The 25336-nt window shown below is 28.9% G+C and overlaps 1 protein-coding gene across 13 annotated transcripts in view; it reads left to right on the top strand.

Annotated features, from left to right (window-relative positions):
* The window catches only part of LOC142326451 (ATP-binding cassette sub-family C member 5-like), a 256658-nt gene that overhangs the window by 193563 nt on the left and 37759 nt on the right, over positions 1–25336 (top strand). For all 13 annotated transcript variants that reach the window (XM_075369001.1, XM_075369080.1, XM_075369052.1 and 10 more), the window contains 6 exons: positions 3152–3303; positions 9786–9949; positions 10455–10639; positions 14240–14386; positions 21470–21599; positions 24938–25091. In XM_075369001.1, the coding sequence (XP_075225116.1) occupies positions 3152–3303; positions 9786–9949; positions 10455–10639; positions 14240–14386; positions 21470–21599; positions 24938–25091 (932 nt within the window). The remainder of the gene's footprint in view (positions 1–3151; positions 3304–9785; positions 9950–10454; positions 10640–14239; positions 14387–21469; positions 21600–24937; positions 25092–25336) is intronic.

The raw sequence follows: 25336 nt of genomic DNA, 5'->3' as shown, positions 1-25336 counted from the left end.
TTTAGTAACCCAAAATTATATGCAAGTAATAACAATGATAACAAAATCCGGTTCCCTTTGGTAACGAAGGGAACCACACTTTCTAGGTTTAGAAATGAACATGCAGTTGAAAAAAAATATTAAAGAGTTGCCTTCTTATTTTTATGCCAGGCTAAGATTTGCAGAAAGCAAGTCTTAGTGTGGGACAATCATCCCACTGTTTATGTTAAACAGTGAAAATTTGCTTTTTGTTATGAATTAGTTCAAATGTAAATTTTGTTAGGAAGTGTATTTTATATCTTTCATATAAAATTATATGGTTTGATATAAGAAATAAGTGAATGATTATCTTATTTTAATTTTTTGAGAAAAAGTAGTTTATTTAGGTTCTGTAACAATGAAAATAGGTCAGAATTTTATAACAAACAAGAGCTAAAATTTCAGAGGAATACAGTTTTTAAGGACACTAAAGTAAACATTAGAATTGATTAAAATAAATTAAAAACTTTGACTGCAGGTAATAAACCATGAAAATTGACATCACTTTGTGAAAAGCTGGTCTCCATCTTTAATTTTTTGATAACTACAGAATGCCACTACTACTACTTTCACTGTAAATTAGTAAGCACAACTCACACTAGTATCAACTTGCATTCACTGCAAAGATTACAGTCTAGCTGATGTAACCATTCACTATTTTGAATTCTCATGTCAATACTTAACATAGTGCAGTCTCAGATTCATTAGGAGGTGTATTTTTAAAGTGAGGTCCATTTTGAATTTACTGTCTGTATACAACATGTAAACAGATGGCACTTCCTTAGTTCACCTAATTCAATCAACAGTCAACTGTTAGCAACAATATTTTATGATTAGTTGTTTATATTCATCTATTTATAATGAGTGCTACAATTCTTGATTCTGCCTTGTGTGAAGTAGGAGCAGTAATCCAATTTTTGATGGCAAAAAAAAATTCTGCGCTCAAATTCAGTGGAAAATTTGTGATGTTTATGGGCCGAATATTAAGAATGAACAATGGTGTCATTCGTTTAAAGAAATTTGAAAGAGCATTCATGATGAAGAAAGTAGCAATCGATGATAACGGATGATTTGATTGAAAAAATTTGAGAAAACTGATGCTTCCCTGTGTAACAATTGTCTTTGATGTTTCCATGTTTCCTGATGTTTCACAATCTTAGATTTATGAAGTTTTGACTGAAAGATTGGGCTGTAAAAATTGTGTGTGAGATGGGTGCCAAAGATGTTAACCTACACATACAAGGAAAATGTCTTGTTGCAGTACATGAATTTTTGTGACCCTAAAAAATTAAGGTGATGAATTGTTTGATCACATTGTTACCAGAGATGAAACCTGAATTTCTTATTTGAATATAGATACAAAACAGTAGTCAGTGCGATGGCAGCATTCATAATATTTTAGATCAAAGATCAAACAAGAACATTTTTTTTTGGTACATAAAGGAATTTATGTCTTGTAAAATTTAGGGATTGCAGAAGTATTATGAAAGTCAGTATGTCTTGCAGAATGGTAATAAATCTCAGAAGAGCTATAAATGAACAACATGGGATGCTATCCCATGAAAGTTTGTTTTGGCCTGATTGTGCGTGGCTATTTACAGCACATCAGACTGTGAGGCATTTGGAACAATGTAAAATCTTCAATCATCCATCCTACAGCCCTGACTAAGCACCCAGTGATTATTTCCTTTTTTCATTTTAAACAGTGTCTTGCATCACAAAGGTTTGACAGTGACAATAATGTACAAATGGAAGTAGTGACAAATGGAAATAGTTTATTTTTTTATTAACAAGCAGGGCTGTCCAGTTCATTACCTAAGTTTAGGAAATAAACAGATCACTATTTTTTGTAAATCATTAATTAGTGTATTTTCACTTTGCAATTAAAGGTTTCTTGTATGAATTACATATTCTTACCATGATTCTTAGCCATGAATCTGTATCATTATTCTTTCAATTTTGTGGAACATGTGGTAATATACTGTTTTGTATCTTTACTGTTACTGATCTTGCAAGCTACTGTTCAATGAATTTTGATACATATTGATATTTACTTCTTGACTAATAGATTATGTACAATAATGGTAATTTCTTTAGTTGTAGCAAAATGAATAAGATTGCAATTCATTTGATCAGTCCAGGTTGTTTGTTATGTGGAATGTTCAACTGTAGTGGTTATTGGCTATCTGACTTGCAAATTAAACTGAGTTTAAATATTTAAATTATATTTATTTATGACTATTCTCTTAAACATTTTTTTGAGTCGCACCTCTTGAGTGTACATGTCTTGGAGAACTACTTTTTCAGTTAGTACTGTCTGGCCCAACCGCTCTTGGGCTGGTGTGGATTGGTAGCGGATGTTATCTCATTTCACAACAGCTCTGAGAATGGATTTATTTCAGTAATTGCAAGTACTGTATCATCTAAAGTGTTGAAACTCAACCAGCAAGTAGGGCATGTGTTCATATGTTCAGTGAGCTTTAAAATTCATTTATTGAACTATTTCATTGTATACGTATTATATTATTATCTGAATGCAGTGTTTCAATTATATTAGTATGCACAGATATAATTTTACATTCTCACCATTATTTCACATTTTTACGATTACCCACCATATAGTCCAAATTTAGCTCCTTCTGATTAACATTTGTTTGGGAAGTGAAAGAATTTTTGAGTGGTAAGCAATTCGTGGGTGATGATGAACTTAAAAATGCCGTTAATCAGTGGCTAATGGACTGGCGGCAAAAGAATACAAGAGTATATAAAAGCTGGTGTATTGCTGCAATAAGTCTCTTAATTCATGTGGCGATTATATAGAGAAATAATATAAGGTATGTAGTAAGAGAGAAATAAAAAAAATATATTTATAAAGTTTTCAGAATAAATTTTTTTTACAATGGAACGGTTTTTACTTTAGAGATAACCTCTTGTAATTAGAAAAAATTTCTGCATGCTAATGCAAAATCGTGAGAAAAAAGTAATTCCCTGAAGAAGAAAATCAGAAACATAACATACTTTTTGCTCAGCATTTAAGTCTTTTCTTAGTAATATTGTTATAAAGTGATGATTACAGTATCGATAATCTAAAGGAATGAAATTACTTTAATAATAACCTTTTTTTTTTTTACAGTTCTTGAATAAATGTGATATTATTTATGTAATGAAGGAGGGTAGAATTGTTGAAAAAGGAACACATTCCCAGTTGATATCAATTGAAAATGGTGAATATGCTTCTATGGTGAATACTTGGGAGCAGTCACAAAATGATACAGAAATGGCCAGGTACATGAGATACAATTTTTTTTTATAAATACAATCCTCTCAGATTCCTTCAGATTACTTACTAAGTTCATTGTTTCTTAGACTGTAAGACAATTTTTATTACTGATAACATAATGTCTGTTTTAGAAAATTATGAGAAAACTATAAGATAATGTTGTTTTTTAAATTTTTCAATGAAGTAGCAACATTGTTTTTCCTTTCATACAAAATTAATATCAGCTGCTTTAACCTCATATAACTAATGTCATTAAATTCTAGACACAACCAACAGGAATTCTTTTTTCTTATTTAGAAAATTGAAAACATTAAAACCTTTCATCCCATTAAAAGGACTCTTAACATTTGCTATTTTATTATGCTGTAGGTATTTAATTGGGTAACGGAAAAAAATAGAATTTAAACTAGAAGCTTCAACTGGTATCAGTGTACCAGTTAACCAATTTAAATTATGTTGGTTTTAATTAAGGTTTAATTTTTTTTTTATACATACGCATATGATACTTTGATATCAGGAATGGATAGCTGTATAAGCAACAGTTGTGAGTTAGCTTTGTGTTTGCTTATTTTGTTAAAGTATGCGTATGAAAATAAGCTGTGAATTGTTCCTGAAAATAACTTTAGTGTATTGTTCCTGTCTTAAGTTCCTGAGTTCTGTATATTTTATAATACAGATGTTCAAAAAATTACTCAATCTAATAGGAAAATGTGTAAGTTACAATAGTTGTTGTAAGTGGCCTCGATTGTGATTCATATAACTGAATATGATGTTGTATACTCTTATTGTAACATTTTTTGAGGAATTGCAGTGACACATCTTTCAATTTCATTCTGAAATTTGAGAATGGTGTGAGGATGAGTTTTGTGAACAGCATCCTTAAGGTATCCTAACAAGAAAAAGTCAGAAGAGGATAAATCAGGAGATCGAGGGGGTCACAACCCCTTAGAGACCATTTGTCCATGAAAATACAGATCCAAGAAAGTGTTGTTGGCTGTATGAGCTGAAGCATTGTTCTGCTGAAGCCACATGTACACTAGCTGGTCTGCAGATGTAGTGTTTACAGATTGTTGCACCATCTGTTTGTAGCGCTCACTGTTCACTTTGCCATGAAAGAATGTTGTGAAGATTCACCTACATGACATTGCACACTAAATACCCACTTTTTGTCCATGCAGAGGAAACGCATGCAACTGATGTGGATTTTCTGTACACCAAATGTTAGAATTCTTGTATCCATCAAGGTGTAACCATGCCTCATCAGACCAAAACGAATCATTGAGTTCTTCCCCATCTGGCGTTACAGATGACATGAACCACTGACAGAAAGCTACACATTTTCCACGAATTGCAGTTAACAACTCATGAACAACATGAATTCTGTATGGTTGCATCTTTAAACACTTGCATAATGCTATGTGGACACTACCAATGAAGAGATCAAACTGGCTAGATAGGCGTCACACAGACTTCTTGAGACTAACAGAATACATAACTTGCATGTCGATCAACTTTTCTGGTGTTACCACTTTCGATCTACAACTTTTGGTTGCATCTGCCACCTTCCCTGTCTCTTGGTACTTGTCATACAGCCACTTGATAGAGGTTTGGTGCATCCACACTATAATTTTCTATGAAGGCATTCTGGGTCTGGGCATAACTGGCACATCTAATATGTTGGGAGACAATGAATATTCTCTGCTGCATTGTGAACAACCCATGTTTCCTCAATTAAACCTGCAACAAAAGAAGGAAACATTCTTCTTTAAGGTTGCGTCACTTTTTGAACATTGTATTTGTTACAGTTTTTAAGAACAATGCAAGAATGTTTTTAAGAACAACGTTACGAACAATTTTAAGAATGTTTAAGAACAATTTGTCACTTTTTGAACAATGTATTATGTAAAGTGAAATAAAGGGTAAGTCATGCATTTGATATTAGAAAGCAGAAACCAAAACTCATAGATAAGTGTCATAGAAATTTACAATACCAAAACCAAACCCTGGAATAAGTAATTAAATTGAAGTGGATAAAGACCATACCACCAGCAGCAGCAGCAGCACTCTTTTGAGTTGTGAATGCTGCACTATTATGACCTCTTCATAGATGAATAAATATATTCCCATCAAAAGATTCTTTATTTCTAAGTGTAATCAAAATGTAATTTTGCCATCAAATATATTTCCCAAATTTTTCTTAAAATGCATTTTGATGAGTAGATCACAAAAAAACTGGTAGAAAGGGAGTGAAGCCATGTTTGAAATTTCAAACAATATTTCTGAGAAAATTGTTTATACATTTTTTGTACTTTGAATTTTTATTTTTAGTTTTTTTTGTTTAAATGCATTCTGTGGCATTAAATTCATATAAAAAAATCATTTGTATCAAAGACCAGCCTCTAAATATTTTATTTTCAAAAACATCATTTACTTCAATAATTGTTAAGATTCTCCCTGCTAGTTCTGTTAAAATCAGTTTCATAATTATGTAGTAAGAAAAAAGTGATCACAAAGGAAGATAAAAGCATGCTTAAATTTTACAGAGAATGAAAATGTAAAAAACTGAATTTTGTAAAGTATTTGTACATGGTGTAGCAATGAATTGGGTAATTTTGCAACACTGTTTTTTCAGAGATAGACTTGATAGAGATGAAGCCACTACTGCTATTTTGTAGCTTACTGAAAAGTGTTTAGTTGCAATGTAGCAGTGGAGTGGAAAACAATGTGCCTTTTCTATGAAAGGGTTTTACAAATGGTGGCAGTTACATAATCACTCTGTGTTAATTTTGAAAATATTATGTAATTGATCACAATTATGCTTGGGTTTGAAACAGAGGCCACTGGATTTAAGGTAAAGAAGAAAGATGGTAGTGTACGTATACCTGAGAATATCATGAATGTGAGAGGGGCATTTGAAGTCCACGCTGGTCGGCATGTCACCATTCTTTTTCACTAGGACTGTCTGACTGCAGTATATAGCACATTTTACACAATGACCTCCAAGCTCACCCATATAAAATTCAAATAACTCATATAATACACAAACATGACTGTGAAAACAGTGTAAATTTCTGTCAAACTTTATTGCATTTAATTAATTAAAAACATTGCTAACAATTTACTGATGAGTATTGAGACTCATTTTCATTTGTTAAGATTTCCGGTACTGGGCTTCCAAAAACCCTATAATTCCCCAGAAATGCTGCAAAGAGGAATGAATGATTTTAGCAAGATTCTCACTGAATGTCTACGGTGGAATGGTGGTCATCTGCAAGATATTTTTGAATGATAAATTTCTCTTTTCAGAGACTTAAAATTAAAAGTAGTAAATACTTTTATGTCTACATTGTGTTCATAATTGTTAAAACCAAATAAAATGAATAATTTACACATAATATCATTTTTAAAATCTCCCCATTCACTGCTGCACTCTATATAAATAAAAGGTAAATTTTATATTTTTAGATTTTAATCAGTACGAATGATATTCCATATTTATTTTTGCATTAATTAAAAGGCATTTAAATTTTCATGGATTAAAGAGAGCATTTGAAGTGCCCATTGAAAGTGAGAGTCCAGACTATTTTGACATCAATAAATATCTGTTAACAGTGTTAAGTGAAGAGGCCAGAGATACAGGGAGCGTCACTTGTCAATATTTGTTCCTGAAGAAAGTTGAACATGTTGAACATATTTTATTTAATATAGTAAACAAAATAGTAGTAGTATAATATTGTTTTCTATCCTTTGCACAAGCTGGTCTTGAAAGAATTAAGTCACTAATTTGTATTAGAACTACGGGGCAATTCAACAAAACTAATTATAACTTAAAGTAAATATTCATTGCATTAGTGTGGTATTTTATATCACCTGATGTGGTAAAAGATCGCTGCATTTTATATATTTAAAATATTCTAAGTTTTTAAATTAATATTTAGGAAGCATTGTAGTAAAATTTGTTAGTAACAAAAAACTTAATGTAATTGTTGTGAAGTGTTTTTGAAATTTTTGGTGTGAGCTACTGCCTCTCCCTGAGAAATGTAATTTTCTGTCATCACATTTTTCCTAAGAGTTCATTTAAAGTAAACTATATGAGTTTGATAAATTCATTAAATTATAACAATATTATTCATATATGGATTGTTTGAATTCTTGTTAAAACTTTTAAAATTACTTTTTATTCAATTGTGCCATTGTTTTATGCTAACAAGGATTCATCTTCAGCAGGATACAATTTATATAAACTAAATAAGGTAAGCATTTAGGATTGTGAATTTATAATACATGAATATTTAGACAGAGTGTATTACAAAGTTCTCCTGGGACTTTCATAACCTATTCTACTCGTGAAAATAATGTAATAAGTTCTATAAACACATGTTCTAAAATGCGTAACTGCGAGTTACGACTCACAGCCACTGATTTATCAAACTACCCTCGTAATTACAACCTGTATTTATGATAAAAATATGAATAGCATAGATTTAGTAGAGCAAAAATATAAATGACCAAAGGACTAACATTACAGGCTGGAAATGGTAGTGGGCAATGTTTACTTGATTTATTTATGATGCAGTATAAAATACTTGAATTTTGTTCAAAAAATGACACAGTACAATTTCAAGTAACTCTTGTCAAATATAATTTTAAAAATATGGCTAACTGCATACTAAATCAGATCCTATAAAAATGGATTTCAGTGAATTATTCCAATGTGATCGAATCTAAATTTTATAATTCTTTTACTGATCAAAATTGCATTGTATAGTTGAAATCTTTCTATGCAAGTGCCCAAGTGTGTAAAATGTGAATTGGGATTGTACATTACGTGTTTTAGATTGTGTCACTGAATAAATTAAAGATGGACAAATTATTGCATCTTCTGTTAGAACCCTTCTCTTTTTCGTTTATCAGAATATCTTTTTACATTTTATTTAATTTTTTGTAGGATTAGTTTACTTTTTAAAAATTATTTTAATAGTTATTGTCACAATATTATATAGACATTATATTATAATAGTTGATTCAAAAAGAACTTTACAGATTTAAAAACATATCTAAATTTATTGAGGTAATGAACAAATTTGGTTAAGGTCTTATTTCATAGATAAACACATCAAGTTTGTCACCCAACATTCACTTTGGTTCGATATAATTTCCATTTGTAATGTGACATACATCACCTAAAGTCGATTTTTTATTACAAATTGTAGCCAGCAGGTGGGCATTACTTCTGCAGTGCGTTAATCCAAAGTCTTAGCTCAACAACATCATCAGGCAAAAGTGGTACTTAAACCCAATCTTTAATGAAACCCCACAAGAAAAATTCTAGTGGAGTTAAATCTGAGGTGCAAGGTGGCTGTTCAATTGAACCTTCACGACCAGTCCACTGACCTGGGAATTGAGTATCATGAAAATCTCGGACTTCTAGATGGTAGTGAGGTGGTGGTCCATCTTGTTGATAGTAATGGCATCCATGTTGGTCATCATCATCTAACTGAGGAATTAGAAAATTTTGAAACATATCCAGATAAACAATATAATTTATGGTTGCTTCCTGGAAGAAGAACAGCCATACAGTCTGTTTGCTTCAGGCACAAAAAGCTTTGACCTTAAGGCTATCATGAATGTGCTGCAAAGTTTCTCAAGGATTTTTGCTACCCCATATTTGGCAGTTATGGGTTTTTACCTTGCAACTAATGTGAAACATTGGCTCATCTTTAAAAATTACATTGTTTAAAAATGTATTGTTGCCTGTAATTATTTCCATCACTTTCACACAAAACTGCAGCCAAGCAATTTTGTCATGATATGTAACGTGTTGAACCACAGTTAGTTTGTATGTCTTCAAGTTCAATTGTTTACATAATACACACCAAACAATCGTTTGTGAAAATGCCAGTCTTACATGACGCATGTCAAATTGATTTCTTTGGACTACATGCAAAGATTTCTTTGAGTTGTTCCACAGCAGCTTCAGGGTTGTATGGGTATCTTGGTGATTTTGTATGTTTAACAGAAAAACCTGTCCCAATGTGGGTTTGGTACCAAGAGTAAATTGTATGCGTACTCCTTACCATGTGCTTATGAAAATTACATAGAACTGCAGTTACTGACTGCAAATCGTGAAACCAAAACAAAATTTGGTTTCAAATGTATCCATTTTTAACTACACTGGTGACAATGCTGGTCACCAAATTCATTACTAATAATGAGCTACGAGAGTCAAAACTTGATGTGTTTTGCTATGAAATGAGACCTCAACTGACTGTAATTTTTTTTTATAAATAAATTTTTATATATGTTCTTAAAGTTGTGAAGTTCTTTTTGAATCACCTGTTATAATATTGCGTTGCATAGATACAATATTAACAGAACACATAGTATATTTTTTTGTTACTACCTTACAATGTAAAATAAAATTTTGTTTGTTTTAACTTTGATATAAATTTTTCTTATTTCTAATGTAAATGGTTTTTGAATTTAGTAATGAAGGTGTAAATGACGTGGAACAAATTGCAAATGGATCACAGATTGATCAACGTTACAGCTCAGTTCATTCCCAGGATGAAACACAAGGAATAAAAGATGAAAGATGTGATTCTCCAGTGAAGATGCAGATAACAAATGGAAATACTTGTGAGCCTTCTGGTAATTATTAACTAATGGTATATTTTGTTAATTGCTTAGTTTTTATATTGTGATAAGGTTCCTTGGCTTTATTATACAGTCACCTCAGACTTAGGCTTACATGCAACTGAGGACATGTAGATTCTGTAAGTCCCTGAATCCTAGGAATGAACTCATAGAATCAGTGTTTGCTTATAGAACTTTATTATTTTAACCGATCATTAGATTATCAACAAATGCAAACAATAATTTTATTCTTAATTTTTTCAATTAAAAAATGTATGTAACTTTATTGGTTGCTGTTATATGTTAAATACAGTGTTATTAAAAGTGTGGAAAATTAGGCAGAGTATGTAATTGTTCAAAATGAGTCATTCTCTCAGTCTGTGTTTCAGAGAGAATTTAAAAAAATTAATAAATTCTGATCTCAATAGAGCATCTGTTTAATTGATCATTAGTTAATAGTTGTTGCTGTAGACTTATTCATAAATTCTAATAATAAATATTCATTTAAATTTGATTTTAGGAGTATTGACTAAGAAGGAGCATATAGAAACAGGATCATTACATGTTGATACATATTTCACTTATATGGCAGCTGCGGGTGGCTTACTTGTATCATTGGGAATAGTTTTGATTATGTTGTTAAATGTTGGAACTATCGCATTCAGTTCTTGGTGGCTAGCTTATTGGATCAAAGCTGGAAGTGGTGTCAGTATTATTTTCATGTTATTATTCTGAATTTTACTGCATATTCTTTGTTCTAAATTCTTATTGTTTTGCATCATTTTTCTATGTTAGTTACTCCATGAGAGGTTTACAGATGATGTGCCTAAGTAAAGCCTGACTATATTTAAGTTCCCCTTTCAATGAAGACTAGATATACAATTCGTAGGTTGCCTGGCAAGTTGTCCATTTGATTATAAATTTTAATCAGTTTGTGAAGGAATTAATCAAACTAGCAAGCAACTCTTGAATTAATTGTATATATATATATATATATATAAAGTGTATATACACTTTATATACAGATTACAGTACTGGACAGCAGCATTTGTGTATTCATCCATAATTTCAAAATTAAAAACAAATTTTGTCAAATTAACAAATCATAAATAAATAAATTTTAATGAAATTATAGAATTTAATGATAACTGAAGATGCAGGATCTTGCAAAAATCGATGCTGTTAATTAATATGGTAAGTTTAACTTTTATCTGTTTACTGTCTTTTGGTGGTTTATATTTTTTATTTATATATATTCAGTAAGTGATCTTGTTTTTGTTATTCAAAATTGAATCTGGAATGTAAAGATTGTAAAAATTGTTGTAAAAAGGTTGTTGTCAAAATGTTATATTAAAACAAAAGTTATATTAAAAAGTGATGTGATGGAAACATAAGAAAACAGGAATTTTTATTAAAAATGAAAAAATAAAAAAAGAATAATAATAAATTAATAAAATAGCAATTTTATGGTTAAGTTATATTGCTTTATTACATTATTTATGTGAGGCCATGAAAACAAAATGTATACAGTTTACAAAAACAATTATCATTGTTTACAGTCAAAAAAGCCCTATAAAGGATAGATATTTTTTCTGCAAACCTAATTTAATTTTATTCAATGGATGAATTCTGACTCTTACAAAAGATCATCAGTATTCATTCTGAATCTATTGTACAAGAAATGACATGTATATTAAAATTTAGCATATGATCAAATTATTAAGTTTTCCTTTACTTTGAGTAGTTTACGACTAAAAACACGATTATAATTAATCACTGTGTGATATTTAAAAATGTATTAAAAATGTCTGGTTGTTATTATTTATTAAATTAATAGTTAAAGTGAATTTCTTAATTTACTCCCACCACAACAAAATATTAGTTACTGTATAATGTTTCTGTAACGTTATAAAAAAAATGAGAAGAAATAAATAAATGTAAAGGTCCAATATCAAAGTAATAAAATAAACTAACAAGTCTAAAAAGAATTAATACCAAAGAAAATTTATGCCCAAACTTCAAAGCAATAACTGGCAAGATAAGATTTGTAATTTATACGGACTTAATCATATTTTTTCGTATTTTACTAATGAAAACTGATACTTCCTAAAACTGACAAATACGATTTATGAAATAGTAAATTTAAACACTGTTGTTTTTTAAATCCATGTTAACACTTATTGTCACACAGATTTTGTCTAAATACTTATAATTTTCCTACACGAATGGATAAAATGTAGTATGTGTATGCTTACATATCCATGTTCACTTCTGCAAACAATTACAGTGTAACAAATTTATGAAATTTTAAGCTGGATAGTAAACATTATTTTTTTTTACTCTTTTCTGTAAATGAAGATGTACTTATTGTGAAAGTTTTCCTTTCAAACAAATAAAAAAATTTGATTTTTTCAAAATAGCTTATTGATTCTTTGAACCTTGCAGCTCTAAAATACATTAAATAGAAATTCATATACTAAATGCTTTAGGACAAATAGTTATTCGTAAGTTATTTTTTATTATAAAGTCATTGTAAAAACATTTTCTCTAAAAGATGTCAGGTTTTTGGAGGAAAGTATTCAGAAAATTCCTGTAAGTTAAGAGCATGATTGTAGTAACATAACTTTTATATCTACAAAAAGGAACATTGAAATAATTCAGCAGGTAGATTGATAGGAACCAAAATCTCTTTAACACATAACAAAGTTATGCTCAGTAATAACTTAATCAAGTGGATCAAATGTCTCAGTGGTAACATTTATAATCTCACCACTTGTGCTCTGATCAAAAAATTTGAAATATTCTTCCATAAGTTCAAATCTTTTTGTCAGTTACATGTAAACTGAAATTGTTTATGGCAGAAAAATTTTTGCTGTACAACTGTTGTCGATCAGAATATTATCAGACAACTAAAAATGAAATGCCTATATTACTTAATACACAAACAAAGATGTTTTTAAAATTGTTTTGTATTATTCAATATGAAAAATATACGTACAAAATTTTATCGCTTTCTGATAGTTCAGTAGGGACATATTATAATGAAAAATAATAGGCATTTTAACAAATTTAAAGAATAATATAACTTTTTAACTGTTAGATTTATATTCTAATTTTTCTTTTAAAAAAGTGCAGTAACATTTTTTTACTAACTGTGCATTTTAAGTTAATTTTAAAATAACTAAAAATGAAGCATATTAGCTATTTCAATCTGATTTCGATCCCTTCCTCTAAGTCCCTTTCCTTAGATTATTAGACCTCTTATAACAAACCAAATATATCTGGAGTAAAATTTATTTATACTCTAATAATAAGTACAATAAATACAGAAAAAATATTTAGAATAGTATAAAGTTCTCACTATATCTTTTATTCATAAGTTTATAAATTAAACCAGAGTTTTTTTGTTCTTTTTTCATTAACCTAAAATGTAACTTATCAAATTTAATAAAAATATTTATAACTTTTTTTTTACAGTAACAAATAAATGTATTTTCTAACAGCATTTTAGATAAATAGTTACATTTAGTTTTGCTGATTCCTTTATTTGTTATACTTGCATAAACGTACTTTTCTGTGTACAATGTAAATGATAAAATAGATAGTTTTGTGCTATTCAGTTGTGCTGTTGTCATATGTTTTGGTCAAGAGATCAAATGATAGATTGGCTGGCAATCATTGTTTATTTATAGCATCATCCATGTAATCACACTGGTGTCTTTAAAATAATTTTTATGGATGTAATCAATCTCTTTTTTTTCTAAATTAGTAATTTCTTAAAATATCTGAAAAACTCTCATGTGACTTCTTTTGTTCAATATGATATAAAAAAATACAATTTCAAGCTTATATGAATTTTTTATTATGATATTTAATAATAAATAAATGACAGTTTTCCTTCCTGTGTGATAACAGTGAACGTTGTCCATCGTTATCCAGTAAAAGGGTACGTTAAACGTTTTCTTTAAGCTTTCTATTCCAGTCTTTCTTATGGCTGTAATATTCTGAGATATAAGCATTATTTGCTAATTTTTTCTCTGAGAGAAATGAGTCAGTTCCTGCAATGAACAGAGTGAAGAGTTTATGTTGGACTACAATAGTGTATTTCAGTGGGCTTCGAATACTTATGTACAGTAGAATATTCAGTGATCACACAGTGTAGTTGTTGTGTCTTCTAACATCATACAATAATGTAAAGTAAGTTCTATAACTTAATCAATTTCTAAGAATATAAAACTTAATACTAAAAAAATCTTCTGAAATTATATTAAGATTTTTTTTTATTATATTGCTTTCTTTTTTCAGGGTACATGTATTACTGTTAACAATGTTTCGGTGATCAGCGCAAATATTGCTGATAACCCAGATTTTGAGATGTACAAAACTGTTTATGCATCTACTATTGTAATAATTGTTATTAGTAATTTTATCCGTGGCTTCTTAGTTACAAAGGTAAAGTGAGTAAAGGTACATAATAAAAAGTTAAGTTGCTTAGTATATTTAAGTTATATTAAAATTTACGTTGGCCTGCAGTTATAAGTGCCTTTTGTGCTAAATTTTTATTAGGTTTCCACCAATATTACTGATAGTTCAAATAAATATTTTGATTACTGGCAATTTCATGGCAGTGAAATTTTTGTTAACTTGAGTTGTGAATGGAATATAAGTGTTTTTATATCAAAGTTTTTTATTAATTTTTTTTTTTTAATATTAACTCAATAGGGATAAACTATTAAATAGTGTTTTGTACACCATCCTAACTACAGCATCGCATTCATCTCCTTTTTTACTTACTAAAAACACTGAAAAGAATTCATGTTTTAAGAGACACTATTTTAAGAGCAAACTTTATTTTTTTTTTTTGACAGTAGTAGTAAACATTTGTTAATTAAGCTAAAGGATTTTTAAAATAAAAAGAATTGCCATTGAGAAAAAATTGCTCAATTTTTTTCATAGATTGATATTTTGTGCTCTACTCATTAGAACTTCAGTAATTTTTAAGTTTATTATATTACAGCTTTTTTCTATTACTGTAAATATTTAGTTAGGCATTTCAAAAATTTACTTTAGAAATTTGTAATGCTTAACATTAATACTTAGCTAATATTCATGTGAGAATACTTTGCCAAAATTTAGTTTGTCGGTAAAACAAAGAAACTGCTTCTTACAGAACAACATAAATATGAACATTGTTTTATCTTGCTTAATTTTTTACATTGGTTGTTTTGCATGTGAGATTTCATTTGTTCCTATAAATAGACTTTCAATATAATGTTAAGTAACAGACAATGTTAAGTAATATACAATGTTAATGAGTAATAATATATGAGTAATATATATGAGTAAGTAATATACAATGAGTTAATGTTAAGTAATAGACAATATAATGTTAAGTAACTCACTTGTATACCCTCCTTTCTTTTTTTCTACCTATTTACCATTCTATTCACTTTCCATTTGTTTTATTCCAATTATATATTAGTTATTTTTAAATTAATACGGAATCATGTAAATCATATTACCCAAATACAGTTTACAATAATTTTAATTAACCTTTTCTTAGAAAGGGGAGCATCAAGTGAATAGAATATATTATTTTTGTTAACTTCTTTAATGATCACTGGGGAACAAAAAAGGATTTTCTTTCGTCTTAGGAAGAAAAATATGTAATTCTGATAGTATTTTTTTCTTCTGAATTCATATATGATATCAGTTTTTCCCCATCTTCCAAGGTTTTTGAGAGACAAGCATTTATAATTTCAGACATTTTAATACTTTCTGCATTCTTAACTGCACAATATTCAAACATTTGATTTACCTACAAAGTAAGAAATGATGATTTTCTGCTATATTTCACCCATGGAACATCACTCTTGATGGTCCAACAATAATTGGCCAGCATATTAGGATTCCATTTGCCTTGGTACCTCTTTTCCATAGCTAAAATCTCCTGATGAAAGTGTTCCTCGTGCTTATTGCTCACTGTGCCAAGATTTTCCAGGAAGAAATCTAGGTGTGAGTGCAGGAAGTGTACTTGTAAGGACATATTACAAACCAAAATTTTTATATGATGTTATAAGATCATTAATAATATCACGGTAATTTTCTGCCTTTCGATTTCCCAAAAAACTCTTGAGTACCATTTTTGAATGCTTGCCAAGCTGCTTTCTCCAGTGGATTAAATAGTTCCTCAAACTTTTCATCATGCATTAGTGATCGTATTTGTGGACCCACAAATATTCCTTCTTTAATTTTTGCATCACTAATTTTAGAAAACTTCTGTTTTAAGTACATGAAACCAGGAGTATTGTACATGGCCTTGACGAAATTCTTCAGTAATCTTAGTTTGATATATAACAGAGGTAGACACACATTTTTAGGATTGTACAATGGGTCATGTTTCACATTTTTTTGTTCAGGAATGAGTGATTCACGTTTAGGCCATTATTTTCTAATGAAATTTTTTTTTCTCTACCTACTATCCCATTTACATAAAAATCAACAGTATTTTGTGTAACCAAGCTGCAGACCAAGAATAAGTGCAATTACCTTCAAATAACTACACATATTTCATTTATACACTGCATATTGAAGCTTTTCCAATATAAATTTAAAGTTTTCATTTGTTTCTTTCATACTAGCAGAATAAGCCACTGGCACTGATGGGAATTTATTGCCATTATGTAGAAGCACAGCTTTTAAACTAACTTTAGAGGAATCAATGGAAAAGCGCCATTCTGTTGGGTTATGTTCATTATAAAGTGTTTCCATAAGAGAAGAAATGTCATTACAAAATACTAAGCCATTTTCTTCAGAAAGATAGTCTTTAAATTCAGAATGACGATTGCGATAAGTACATATCTTTGTATTCTTTTGAAGAAAATTCAGTCTTTTAGCCGGGAAGCAAGCATTTCAGACTGTTTTTTTGGATAACTTTAAATACTGTATGAGATTATTAAGATTTTTTTGAATTGGTAAGTGAGACTCAAATGAACTGCTTTGTTCAAAAGTTTTATCACCAGAATCTGTTTCTTTTTCTTCTTTACTTCTATCAGACTCAGCTCTCTTCATCTAATGTCAAATGTTCTGGAGGCTTTGGTATGAGCAATTCTTCAAAGTGTGGAACTGGTCTCATTACAGATTACAAGTTAGGATACACCACTGTATGTTTTGATTTTGACGTAATCCCTTTAATAACAGTCAGAATAGTGATCTTTGGGTTCCCTCCAAATCATAGGGATAACAAATGGCATGCAGCATATGCCATTTTTTCATGTAGTGAGAAGCCTAGAACACGATAAACAACAGATATGTTGGGCCCAAACCCTTGTTTGATCCCCAACTTTACACCCAAAATAAAGTTCATAACACTTTTTTACTAATGGAGTAAAGTTTTGCCTTTGGGACCTGATGAGTGTCTTTTCACCACATACATAAAAATTGTTAGGATGATTTAAACAAACTCTAGGCATTTTGTAACTGACAACTAATTAAAAGAAATAAAGTTGTAAATATGTAATACACAATAATTCAGACACACAAAGCACTCACAATGACGTGTTTACTGGTTCACTGTTGTCTCACAACTGGCATTGTTATGATGAATGTGTGCTGCACTAGATCACGTTTGTACATATCTATACACGTCTGAACCTGCACAACAATACTAATGCTACCCTTTGAATTAGCTCATTTGGTTTCATCATATTTACAGTGCTCTAGGAGCTTTTACTTGACAAAGGTCAAATGGATGAAAAAATATTTAAAAAATTTTTTCTTTACTTAAGAAGGCTTGAAAAGAATGTAAGAACAACTCTTTTAATGAACGTTTTTTTAGAAATCTAATTACTAAAAAAATTAGATCTAGATTCTAATTATATTAGATTTATACAAAAAAAACAAAAAAAAACAGTTATTTAGAAGGATTTCAGAAAATGTTTAATAATGTAGCTACAAAGAATTTCTGTTGGATGGTGAATTTATCCCAAAGTAATTTAGGAGAGATGGAGATTTGAGAAAATTTTTATATAATTGTATTTCCAGAACATATACTTAATGAATGGTTTTTTTTTTATTCACCTTAATTGGATTCTGATATTACAGCAAAGTTAAGTATAGAATCATTGAAAAGACTTTTGTGTTAAATAAAATTTGAAAAATGAAACCTTTTCAGTGAAGTAAAGTCAATACAAAATTAGTATTTAAGAAAGGAAATCTACCAGTCTTATGAATTACAGGATTATTTCTCTGGTCAACACTAATGTTAAAATTTTTACTTTCATACTGATTGCTTGATTATATCAGTAGGTAGAAACATAGGATTATTCTTGTAAAACTGTTACGTTTTAGGAAGGGAAAAGGATGTTGATGTGGTGTATTTATTTTGAACTCTATTATTAGTATTCAGTGGAGGGAAAAAATGTTTGGAATCTTTATTGATTTCCAAAGAGCATTTCCTTAGAAATTATCGTTTTAATTATTAGCCCAAAATTGTTAAGATTCTTAAAAAGCTGTATGATGAAGCAGCAATAATCATAGTAGAAGAGGTATAAAATCTAATGAGGTAAATATCAGTAGAGGCGTCTTCTGAGAGGAAGTTTTAAGTCTCCTATTGTTTTCATTGTTTTTAAGTGATACAATTAAGTTCTTTAGAGATAGTGGTACTTGGGGAGTTGGTATTAAAACATATAAGAAATTATTAATGTTGCTTTTCACTGATGATATCATCATTCTTGCTTCATCTTCAGTAGGTCTTGTTACAGACCCTTTCAGAAAAAGTGGGTTATTTAAAAATATTAAACCCTTTATTACTATGGTGAACAGCTATAATTAATCATCCTTTATTTATTTTAGTATATCTTTCTTGTCTAGTGGAAAATTTGGATAAAAGGCAGCTGAGTATTCTGTGACCAAAAGGAAAGTGCCTGTACTAAAATTCTGAAAATTCTTCTTAATTGTAGATGTACACTTGGAAGTCTAGAATAATGCTGTTTAATTTATTGATTTCATCTGTGTTGCTGTATTGTTCTGGGATTCGGATTCTTCCCAAATAGTAGCAATTTAACGGGTTCATCCCGTTAGTATTAGCAAGAAAATTAAGTTTAGGTTTTATAACTTTTATTAAATTTATGTGTTAATACTCCTGATGCTTATATTATATTGGAGACTTGTCAAATTCATTTAAAAATTACTGTTTTTAAAATGACATTGTAGACTGTTAGCAGTATCTAAAGATAATATTTTGGGAATATGTTTTATCAAATTAATTGGGGTTGTTTTGAGATAACAAGGTTACATTTAATCAGACCAAGTTTCTTTCTGATTCTTTGTTGGTTATTGGGGCTCAAGAGTCTGAAAAGGACAGAATTTGGATTTGTTAAAGCATGTTTTAACGATTTAATAGAGAATTACAACATATATTGTGTCAGCCAGAATAGTGAGAGGATGTGGTTAGTTCCACATATAACTCATAGTAATTGTTTACTGCTGATCATAGTGGATAGCATATATCTCTTTTTCAATGTTCATATAAAGATAAGATTAATAACACAAATAAGATTAGTCTCTGGAGAATTCTCTACTTTATATACACAGAGTAATAATTATAAATGTTGTTATATATAATATAGGTTGTATTATTTAGATACTCCAGATGATCTTGTGCACTTTTATTTAGATTGCCCTTCAGTCAGTTTGATTAGGGTGAACTTTTTAAAACAAATAGCTCAGATTCCTTGTTAAATGTGGTTAATATTGAAAAAATTAATAATTTTTTTATTTTACAACAGCCGCTTTTAAGATAAGAAACTTTTAATACAGATAGTCATTTAGTAGTTTGAGTTAATATTTGGGTTTAAAGGAGAAATCGGTTTAAAGGACAAATATGTGTTATATTTATATGGAGATTTATCTATACAGGAGCTTAGCTGAGTATTTTTTAATATTTTATGTTATTATCATTTAGATTTTATTTAAATTGCATTATGAAATACTCAAATTTTATTTTTGATCACTTACTTGATTTATGCAATTTGTTGCACATTTATTTAGTTTTCTTTTATTGTTTGTACTTATTAACTAGATTTTTTAACGTCAGAATCCTTCCGCACGAACATTTAATAAATAAAACAGAATAAATAAATAATAAAATGATAAATTTACCATAACTCTAATATACATTAAGTCCACAAAGTTTTTCAAATATTAATTAAAAAAATGGTTATGTCTATTATAATGAAGTTATATTTCTGTAAAATTCTTATTTAAGAATATCAATCAGTCTTAATAAATAAACCTTATTACTGGTCAGGGCAGAATCTGTGCTAAAATCAACATTAAGTCGTACATCAAAGAGTACATTCACAATCGGTCATTAATTAAACCAATTTTGATTTGAATCTATTTCAGATAGGCGTGAATAAAAAAATTATTCCACAATTTCAGTTATATCAAAATGTATTCCAGCTTTTTGTTAAAAACCGCTTCAGATTTAACAAGAACTGTACACTAATTTCTGTGATATATATACTTCTTTCTTCTTTCAATAACGCATTAATTTGAATGAAATTATAATTTCTTATTCAGTAATACATTATTATACCTTAATTTGGGTTCCTAGAATTTCAGTATGGTCTTATTTAACCCTTTGCCCAAGAATCATGGCGAAATCTTTGCTAGCCATAACTCGCTAGCAGAATGTTTTTGGATCCATGTTTATATGAACTGTTTTCATTATTTTTGCTAGTTGGTGGGCTCAGAAAACTCAGAAAACACTACTTGAATCACAGGAATAGTTAGATATGCTATTCCAAGGGCAAAAAAAGCAACTGCTCCAGCATTTACCTGGATGCATCAAGGGAAGTCATCATAAAACCTTGATCTGAGCATCAATTCAGAATATACAATTAATTATAAAATAAGAAATAGATGTGGTAAGGTCTATATTAATTTTTTTTAAATATAAATGCATGAAACATTGTTAAAATGCTTGAAGATACTAATTGTAAAATAATCAACAATTTAGAAGGCGTTAATGAGAATTATTTGAGCACCATATTAATGTACTTGTTGAATGGGTGCAGAAAATTGAGTTTTCTTTTTATTTTTTAATTAGTCCTGTTTAAAAAAAAAACAGAGAATGAAAAAATTTCATTGACAGAGGAGTATTGTTTTTGTAAAAGAAAATCTTTTAATTGTACTTTAAATAAATTGATGAGAATATTTTTTAGTCGGTTAATAATTAAATTATTTATACTAGTTTGGTTACATTAATAATTAATTTTAATTTATTAAAATTAACAACAGAAGCATAAAAGGTTATTTCTCATAAGACTAAGTATTGTGTTGAATTGCCAGTTCTGTTGTCTAGTTTGGCAATGGTGCTTACTGTTGATTTTGTAAGAATTAGTGACCATTAATTTCATAAAAAATTGCACATTCATAAATATAAACATGGAAGATAAATAAATATAAGATAACAGTTTCAATATTTCTTAACATTTTTAATTTAATTACATTATTACATTTTTTCCTTAGGTTACACTGAGAGCTACCAAGAGACTTCATAATGATCTTTTTAGAAAAGTAATGTATAGTCCAATGTATTTCTTTGAAGAAACACCAATTGGACGTATTCAGAACCTTTTTTCCAAAGATGTAGATGAAGGTAATGAAAAAATTTACTGAAAAGTAAATTATGTAAAAAAAAATGTTATGTTGTTGTAATAGCTTTTCTCTAAAATTAAAACACTTAAAGGCTCTCCAAAGTAGGTTTTATTTTTATTTGTTTCTAAATTTATTTTTAATACCACATTATTTAATGCATTAAATAATTATACTGCATTTGTTCCGTTCAATCTGTGTAGCAGTGACTTAACATCTTCAGTTTTAGTCTGGTTTTATTTGTTACTTATTCCCTGATTTTAATAACAAACTAATATTTAATACATATGTATATAGTATTCTCTGCCTAATCACTTTAAAAAAAAAAGTTGTGTGGTTATTGGTTAAATTGTTTTAAGTAGGATCCTGAAAGAGGTTCTGGCATTGGTCCATTAATGGAATGAAGTTATTGGTTTTTCTTATTATAATGCATCTAACTTCTAACTGGATGTCCAGATTATGAGTAAAAAGTAGTGCATGTGATGTGTGTGTGCACATGCACACACATGCATGCAGTAAGCCATAAGATACTGACCTGTTTTGTTATAGTTGAAGGTAAAAATAAAATTTATGTTAGCTTAAACAAACCTCAAAACTGACTATAAAATGTAAATTAAAAACTTAAATTCAAAATTAAGAAAAAATATATAAATATATTTTTCATTAAGACAGCTGCTGACAGAAAACAAAATAAATCATAATTCTAGAACTTTAATATGACTCCTTTTTTAAATTAACTCTAATTATTTTTATCTATGTTTAATGTATTTTTCTTTTTTAAAAATTATTTTTCAATTCAAGACAAAAGTCTAGCAGCTAGTATAAACATTCATATCTGCTGAATTAAGTTTCTGAATTAGATAATTATTTAAATCTCTTTCAAGTAAATAAAAATAGTATTGCATGTGTACATATGTGTGTTTATTTGAAGAAAAATTAAAAATAAGTAAACAACCTAATTCTTTTTGGCGATTTCATTTTGATGACTTTAATTTTTTTTATGATATAAAGATTTTATTTGATATTATTGCACCAATCAGTCATAGAAAGGGTATCAAGGATGATCTATAGAAATATAGAGATTTATCAGTAATATAGTTTTATGCGCAACTCCCCAAAAATAATATTACATTAGAAGGTATTTAATGTTTCTTAGAGCTGAGGTGAAGATAAATAGTATGAACAGCAATCTGGTTTCTGGAATGAAAGATAAATAATTGACAGTATCTTCACTTTAAAGTAGATGTTTGAGAAGAAATTGTAGAAATCTTTCTTTGCGTTGGATAGATTTGAAAAAAGTCTATGATTTACACTTGGTAGAGTGGTAATCCAGATTTAAATCCTGATCAGGATGGGATCTTTCATTGCTATAAGGTTTTAATCCCATACATAAATTTTGAGCCTACATGATAAATTACTCATCAATAAAAAGAAAAGTTACAAAAAGCTGGCATGAATTTTTTTTTTTATAAAGTATACAATAATTGTATTAAAATGACATGGCAAGAATAAAACATGGAAATAAGATATTCAGAGAGTTTAAAATGACAAAGGATTTAAGACAAGGGCATTGTTTTATATTTATTTTTCTCTTAAGAACACAGTGCAGGAAATGTACTGTGGAGATGCCAATGAGTATGGCTCTACTTTGTTTTTATTAATGATTTTGATATTGATGGCTAAGAGAAGATAGATCTTAACTATATAGTGAAAATGTTAAGATATTTACAAGGGTTGCTATAGAAAAATATCTTAGTGTATGGTTTAGTAAAAATAATCAGAAAATTTATGAGATCAACTTTAAAATAAATTTTGGTTGAAAACTCACAAAAGCTTACATTAGTATTTTATGGGTTATAAAGAAATATTGATAGAGAAAATAAAAACAGAATTTAAAGAAGTAAATTTGATCCATCAAAATATAATCTTACTTGGAGCAGAGGCATGGAATATTAGTTCATAGGATCTTTTGAAGTTGCTGGCTATTGTGATGGACTTCCTTAAACAAATTTGTTATGAGATTAGGTTTAACAGGACTAGAAAAAATTATATGCAGCACCAAATGAGAGTTAACAGAGGTGCTGTGGATGAGTTGCAGCAGAAACAGCTAAAACAATTTGGTCTAATGAACAGGATAACTGATGAAAGAACACCGAATAAAGTTCTTACTTGGGTTCCAACTGGAAAACAACACAGAAGATTGTCAAACATGGCTAGAATGGAAAAATCAAGACCCATTGTTAGCTCAAGACCTGCGAATTGAAGAAAGTGATAAGAAAGAATGGAAATTGTGAGTAGAGAAGAAGTAGTTGTAAAAATTTGGTAAAAGTAAGAATACATTTAAAATATTGTGTAAAAGCTAGTAAATTGTTTAGTTAACTGATTGAAAATTTGTTAAAGAGTAAAATATGTAGTCTTTGTAAACCAATTCAAAAAAAGATGAAGGTTGAATAGAAGAATGACTTCTACAGTATTACATTGATTGTTCTTTATATATTCTGTAAATAAATAGGGTGTTTTCTTCAGACAAATAACAATAAAGGATGATGGGATGTGTTGTAAGTTTTTGTAATTTTCTCTTGGAGAAGATCTTTCCAAGAATTTTCATTTTAGGAAGTGCTGATTTTTCACTGCGGTGCTTCCTGTAGTTTAAATAATTGTGTTCAGTTGAAGTGGGTAAATCTAGTTTTTAGTTATAATAAAAAGAAGATAAAGATTAATCTCTAATCTCTTTACTATTGAGTGATTTAAGCAAAAAAGACATTCGTATTAAAATTTTAAAAGTGTTGCATTTATGATAGTGAAATAAGGGCAGTAGGAATTACAGGAAAGAAATAATTGAATGTCTAACAGGAGAATGTTGAGAATTAGGTCGGTTGATAGAGTATGAAAGGAGGAATTCTTAACAAATAAATTAGGAAAGAATTTTGAGATTGAATTAAACTAAATGAACTAGATTGGTAGCAGGTATATTATTAAGACATCCAATTTGGTTTATTTAGTCATAAAGGGTTGGAAAAAGTAACAACTACAGAAAAAAGAAAGATTGGAATATATAAAACAAATTAAGGATGTTGGATGTTGTAATTATGTTGAGATTAGACAACTTGTGTAGAAAAGAAAGAAACAAAGAAAGGCATAAAACAAGTCAAATGACTGATGACTCAAATAGATTAAAAGGGGGCTAGATTAGCTGCTTGTTGGTTTTAAATAGAACAAAAACCAAACACTCAAAACAATTAAAAGGGCTACATCAGAATTTAGAACTGATTCGTATCTGTATATTTTTATTTTATTTTTTATCAGTTATATTTAAATATTTTTTTATTTATTGTATTACAGTTGATGCAAGACTTCCTGTGATATTAGAAAGTACACTTCAAGATGGATGGACTCTGATATTTGCCATATTATTTATATGTCTTGTGTTTCAGTGGTTCATTATACCACTTATTTTTCTTTCTGTTATTTATTATGGTGTCAGCAAAGTATTCAGGTAATTTTTATTCAGATTCTAGTAGAGTTTTATAAGATTTTTTCATTCTTGTTATTAATGTTCCTCTTATTATCTGTATTTATATATATATATATATATATATATATATATAAACCACCAAAATTCAGTAAATAGAAAAGTTAAACTTACCATATTAATTCCCGTAAAAGATTTTCACAGGATTATCCTGCATTGTATTATTCATAATAAATATCAAAATTTTCAAAAAAAAATTTAGACAAATT

The sequence above is a fragment of the Lycorma delicatula genome, chromosome 1, assembly GCF_047948215.1.
Source record: "Lycorma delicatula isolate Av1 chromosome 1, ASM4794821v1, whole genome shotgun sequence".
In the NCBI taxonomy this organism is placed as follows: Eukaryota; Metazoa; Arthropoda; class Insecta; order Hemiptera; family Fulgoridae; genus Lycorma; species Lycorma delicatula.
Note: the sequence above shows the minus strand (reverse complement) of the source record. Positions and strands in the feature narration are given on the sequence as shown.